The sequence below is a fragment of the Panicum virgatum genome, chromosome 2N (assembly GCF_016808335.1).
Source record: "Panicum virgatum strain AP13 chromosome 2N, P.virgatum_v5, whole genome shotgun sequence".
Taxonomy (NCBI): domain Eukaryota; kingdom Viridiplantae; phylum Streptophyta; class Magnoliopsida; order Poales; family Poaceae; genus Panicum; species Panicum virgatum.
In genome coordinates, this window is record NC_053146.1 from 20,587,247 (window position 1) to 20,592,760 (window position 5,514).

Consider the following 5,514-nt stretch of genomic DNA (forward strand, 5'->3'; position numbering starts at 1 on the left):
GAGTGCACGACCCGACCCGACCCGACCCAACGGGCCAACACTGCCGCGAGTGGGATCCGAGGGACCCGAACCGGCCGAGCCCCTCTCGTCCTCCTGTCTCGCTCACCGCCCCGCGGGGCACGCACCCGCGCGTACCGAAATTACCCTCCCGTGGCGCTGGTCGCTCGCTCGCTCTCAGCCCGCACAGCATCGTAACTTCCCAGAAACTCTCCCTATCCTCCTCGCCTTCGCCTCAGATTCCTGCCCGTCCCTCTATATCCACCCTCCCCGCAACACCAAGCACCGCAGAAGCAAACCCTAGCCGCGCTTCCCCCTCCAGATCCCGGCGGTCTCCCCCGCCCCATGGCGGCCCTCGCCCCGACGAGCTCCAGCCTCCCCGCCCGCCGCCTCTAGCTCCGGATCGCCCGCGCACGCAAGGCCAGCCAGCCAGCCAGCCAGCCATGGAGCCCGCCGAGGACGCCGCCGCCGCCGCCGCGCCGGACTCGTGGGAGACGGCCGACATCGACGGGCCCATGAGCCGGCTCATCCTCACCGCGCGCCGCGTGTCCTCGTCGCCCGACCTGGCCGAGGAGCAGCAGGACCCGCCCCCGGCGCCGCCGCAGACGCAGGGCCCCGCCCCCGCGGGCGACGATTCGGTCGCCCAGGTCGACCAGTTCCTCCGGGAGGCCCTCGAGAAGCCGCGGGAGAGGCTCTCTGGTAAAAAATCGAGCCGTCCTCTTCTCGACTCCTCGCCTCCTTGCGCTTGAAATTGATTTGCTTGTGATTGATGCCAAGCTGCTCAATTCACGATTAGGCAACGAAAGGCGTGGGTTAGGAGTCGTGACAATTTACTCCTTGCTTGTTCTGTGCTTTTTATGGCTGGCCTAGGTGTGTACATGTTGCATTCCTGGCACTCGTAATTGCGGTGCTTCAAAGTTCAAACCGTCTGCGCACGTGGATGTCTTTGTTTCTGCTTCGCCCCTGATGGCTTCGTGCAGTAGCCTGCTGGCTTCGTGTCTGGAAAATTCGGCTCACGGGAGTTGCTTTTAATCTGTGTAAGCATGATTGGCCCATTAAGGATGACCAGCATCATAACATACTGCTTTTAATCTGTGTAAACATGCCTATATCAAATGGTTCAAGGATAAGACGTTTAAATACAGCCCTCAGATAGTAGAATTCTGTATGGTAAATTATGAATCGTGAGCTACATATGGGGCCTGCAGCAGTTACACAAGTCATTGGCTGCTTGCTGCAAGCGAGTTTTACATCTCATGCTGAATGTTTCGACTAATACACCTCAATTCTCATGAATTGACGCTAAAGAGTTTATATGCTTAATTATTTTATTCTTTTTGCTTATATGCTTAATTATTTTTTTCTTTTTTGCTGTTGTGGTTGCCATATGCTGCCCACACTTGCTGCATTGCATTTCTGTGTGTTTCTTCTGAGCTACGTTTAGGTTCAGGCATGTGGTTGTTGTATCTTACGCCAAACTTCTCCCTTTGTAGTGCTAAGAATGGAGCAAGATATTTTGAAGTTCATCCGTGACCCCAGACGGACAGAGTTTGAATTCACGGGCCTCCCAACTTCATATCTGCGTCTTGCTGCACACCGCCTGGCACAACATTACTTCCTCCAGTCCCATGCTATACCAGACAACAGTTTGCCTGATGGAACTGGTTCTCGTATTATTCTCTGTAAGACGTCATCTGAGTGCCGACTGCCTGCTGTGCGACTTGCTGATATTCCAGTTAACCTGCCACAAGAAGAGAGCAGTACTTTGGCCAAAGTAGCAATCAAGCAGAGGCCTCAAAAAAATTTCCATAGCACTAATAGCTCAAGTCCTCACTCTTCTAGAGACAACCTCCAGAAAAGTGTTGAAGAAAGAAAAGAGGAATACAACAGGGCACGTGCACGGATATTTAACAACAGCAGTAGCGGTAATGCTGCTGATGGGAGACCTGTTGAGGAAGTGACTTTGCCCAATACTCTGCATAGGTCCTCTTCCTTGGAGTTGAACTCAAGCAATAGAATGGGCCAAGGGGCTGAAATTGCTACAATTACTCTTGAAAGGAGTTTGACTACCACTTCAGCCAGTAGCAGGTCAAATCGAAGCAAGATCGAGAAGGAGCCTGGAGTCAATAGAAGCAGGCAAAATAACAGGGTTGCAATTTTCAGGGACCGTGAGTCAGAGCGAAAAGATCCTGATTATGATAGGAGTTATGACAGGTAAATTTCACATAACATAGCTCTTTGCTACTATCATACAACAACAACAACAACATAGCTCTTTGCTACTATCATACCTGGGGAAATTCTACCTGGTGCACTATGGACAAGATCAAGAGCTTCTATAGTTACTTTTACCATTCTTCTGCTGCATAGCTTCTTATGAACTGTATGGCCTTGCCTTTAAGTTTAGTAAGTTAACTCCTACTTAACTATCACCCTATGCATTCAAGCCAACTGCTAAAGTAGCTTTGATAGCTATTTACTAATGATGAAATGCCAGTGAAACATTCCCACTATAGAGATCATGTGAGGAAATGCCAAAAAAAATTAAGTAGACCATTTTTTGAAACCTTAGTGTAACCTTCTGATGTACTCCTATCTGATGAAAATGATTAGCTAGCCTGACTTGAGTAACACATTTCAATTTTTTTTCTTCACTGTGATAGGTGTACTTGATTCCAGAAATTCCATCACTCACCATTAATGGATTTTACAGGTACATGCAAAGATTTGACCCTGGATTTGGATTTAATGGAGGCCCATACACCATTCAACCCCTGTATGCCCCTGCTGTAAACTACAACACTGAATTCCCCCAACTTGGCTCAGCACACAGATCTCCTGTTGCTGTTGAACAGCAACCTCGTCCAATAGCTCAGCACATGCCTGGGTCATGGTCAGCAGGACAAGCACCTAATGCAATTGGCTATGGACCTCCAGATGGAGTCATGGCACCTTACAGTCCTGGTCACACAGGTGCTCCTGTGAGATCATCTGTTTTCATGCATGCTTCGCAGCAATATGCCATACCTTCACGCCCTGGAATGCCATTTGTACATCCACCGGAATCAATGGGACCATTTGCACAGGTCTGTGTATGCACTTGCCACCCTGTGTGATTTCTTTGCTGGTCATGCTTAGTTGATATCTGTTAGATTACCATTGTAGTGGCTACAACACCGTATTATGGGCCTGTTTGATTTGAGGCCTGGCAAAGCTGCCTGGCCCAGGCAGCGCTCTTAGGCACTCGATTTTGATCGCCTGGGGCTGATATCGCTGCCTGGCCAGTGAGCTGCCTGCCAAACAAGCCCTATATGCTTGGTACTCGCTATCGTGGCATGATATCTTTCTAGATATTACATTGCATGATACTCAAATTTCTTTCTAGATATTACATTGCATGATATACTCAAATTCCTCTTATGCTTGTTTTAGCAAGTGTGGTATAAAACATGTAACTTTGAACAAAGTGAAAAATCCTAATATGCACTTGTTAGCTTGACCGTGCTTGACACACAATGTCTTTATTGGTGCAGACTCACCAACAACAACCAGAAGCTAGTTTGCGCTTTGCCCGGCCCCGGTGAGGGGCCCGGGCATGCCTGCACCTGCCAGCACGCGCTCAACATGTCAAATTGGATGATGCATCCAATTTAATTGTTGCTGGTAGACTGCAGGCATAGAATGACCGAGAAGCGCTGGGCAGAGGCATTCATCCATTCAATCATGCCAGCTTCTGCGCTCTTGGTTTTTTTGCTCCCTGCATATTGAGATGCAGGAGGGGCATCATATACTCCATTGAAAGGTACTTGAGGTTCATTGGACTGACTTCTACGTCCAATGCGAAAAGATGTGAAAAGAAGCCGAGAAGTGAAGGGCAGGACCAGTCACCTCTGTGGTCTTGCCAGCTCAATTGCTGTTGCTTGCTCCTCGCAGATTAAGATGCTGGAGGTTTATTGGACAGATCCTTAAAGTCCAATGCACAATTCTCAGTGTGGTTGCATGCTGCTCTAAGATTGAGATGTTGGATGGGCACATCTTGCTACTTACTCCTTTGATGGGCCCTTGACTGATGATGATGAAAAAAAGATTGGGATCGTGGGTGGTATGTGGGTGCTGGACCAGAGAAGAGTTTGGGGTGATCCAGTATGTTAACAGGCAATGGGGGTGCGGGTTACTCCTTCGATGGGCCCTTGACTGATGATGATGAAAAAAAGATTGAGTTCATGGGTGGTATGTGGATGCTGGACCAGAGAAGAGTTTGGGGTGATCCAGTATGTTAACAGGCAATGGGGGTGCGGGTTAGTGCAATTCTCGTTGCTTTTCTTTCTACCTAAAGCTTTGGCCCTTGCTCTGCTGTAACAAAGAATAACCACATGCAGTTTCTGATGGGCTGGAAGGAAAGATAAGGGGCACTAGCTGTGTTGGTGGCTTTGGATGCGGCACTCTTGAAGATGAGCTAGAGTGAAGACAAGGTTCTTCCTTGCCTAGTGCAGCCCTGGCTCGATCGGGACTGGGAAGTTGCTGCCGTGGCTGTTGTTTTAAGATGAGGTTTGAGTCAGTGAGTGTTGTGTGTACATGAATGTGCGTTAGCTGAGTGGCTAAGAATATTTACTGTACTATGTGAAGTAACTACTCAAGGTGGTAAACTAAGATGACTATAAATCATTAAGCTATGGCGATTAGTGTTTAATAGTTCCACAATGGGGTAAACTAAGGTGGTGCAGACGTGCCGTTACTGGATGTATGCTTTGCTTATCTTTCCGTGCGATGTAAATGACGACTGTGAGCCAGTGACAATACACTGTACAACAACTATGTCACTATATGTGCAGCTGTGCCGAGTGATCCATGTCTACCTTGTCCACGCAGGGGTGTAGCCAGGATTTGGATATAGGGGGGGGGGGGGGGCAAACAGTCATGGGCAAATATGACATGGTACATACATAAACACATATACCAAATAGAGCAGTGCTAATAAGTAAATTAGCATGAATATCAGCATACAATTGTCTACTAATTAGCTCTTAGAGATAATAAAATAAGGTTGCTACATAATCTTCGACGATGAATCTCCGAGCCTTTAAATGGATATTCTTTCAAAACAGGTTGATATGGACTCTGATATATAGAATTTTAGAGCTTCGTTTTGTTTTTGTTGCGCCGGCAAGAATTTTCAAATTTGTTTGCGTTTACTTGGGTCCCTCTCAAATGCTGTAGCTTGTTCAATTTGGGAAGGTGCAGATTGATTTTGTTCTGGTTCCGGAACTTGCATTTTACCCAGCTCAGCAGCTTGGTCATTGTTGACACTAGAATTTTCGGTAGCAACATCTGGTTTATACCAACTATTAAGGGTTCTTACTCTCTTCATCTTATTTGTGGTGGGGGAGGCCCCTGCGCGCCCCCCGTGGTACGTCCGCGTAGGTGGCTGCTGGATGAAAGGATCTTGTGCTCCGCTCAAAATGAAAAAGAAAGTCTTTTTGGTAGGGTTTATTGTAACTTCGGCTTTGTAAAGGTAAA

The 5,514-nt window shown here is 47.8% G+C and overlaps 1 protein-coding gene across 3 annotated transcripts; it reads left to right on the forward strand.

The window, feature by feature from the left end:
• Positions 1–209: 209 nt before the first annotated feature.
• LOC120660002 (R3H domain-containing protein 2-like) lies at positions 210–4,819 on the forward strand. 3 transcript variants are annotated; one of them, XR_005669306.1, is made up of 5 exons: positions 210–696; positions 1,491–2,211; positions 2,711–3,083; positions 3,531–4,295; positions 4,377–4,819. XR_005669306.1 is itself a non-coding variant. In XM_039938315.1 (4 exons), the coding sequence occupies exons 1-4, from the start codon at positions 441–443 to the stop codon at positions 3,579–3,581; spliced, it is 1,401 nt and encodes a 466-aa protein (XP_039794249.1). In that variant the 5' UTR covers positions 210–440; the 3' UTR covers positions 3,582–4,707. The 3 variants fall into 3 exon arrangements, 1 of the variants encoding a protein (XP_039794249.1); XR_005669307.1 differs by having other exon boundaries at positions 3,531–4,167; XM_039938315.1 differs by having other exon boundaries at positions 3,531–4,707.
• The last annotated feature ends 695 nt before the right edge of the window (positions 4,820–5,514 follow it).

Excerpts from the sequence above, each read along its gene's own strand:
- LOC120660002 (XM_039938315.1), top strand. The coding sequence starts at position 441 with ATGGAGCCCGCCGAGGACGCCGCCGCCGCCGCCGCGCCGGACTCGTGG. Across the intron at positions 2,212-2,710 it reads TATGATAGGAGTTATGACAG|GTACATGCAAAGATTTGACC; the intron begins GTAAATTTCACA and ends TGGATTTTACAG. Across the intron at positions 3,084-3,530 it reads CAATGGGACCATTTGCACAG|ACTCACCAACAACAACCAGA; the intron begins GTCTGTGTATGC and ends TTATTGGTGCAG.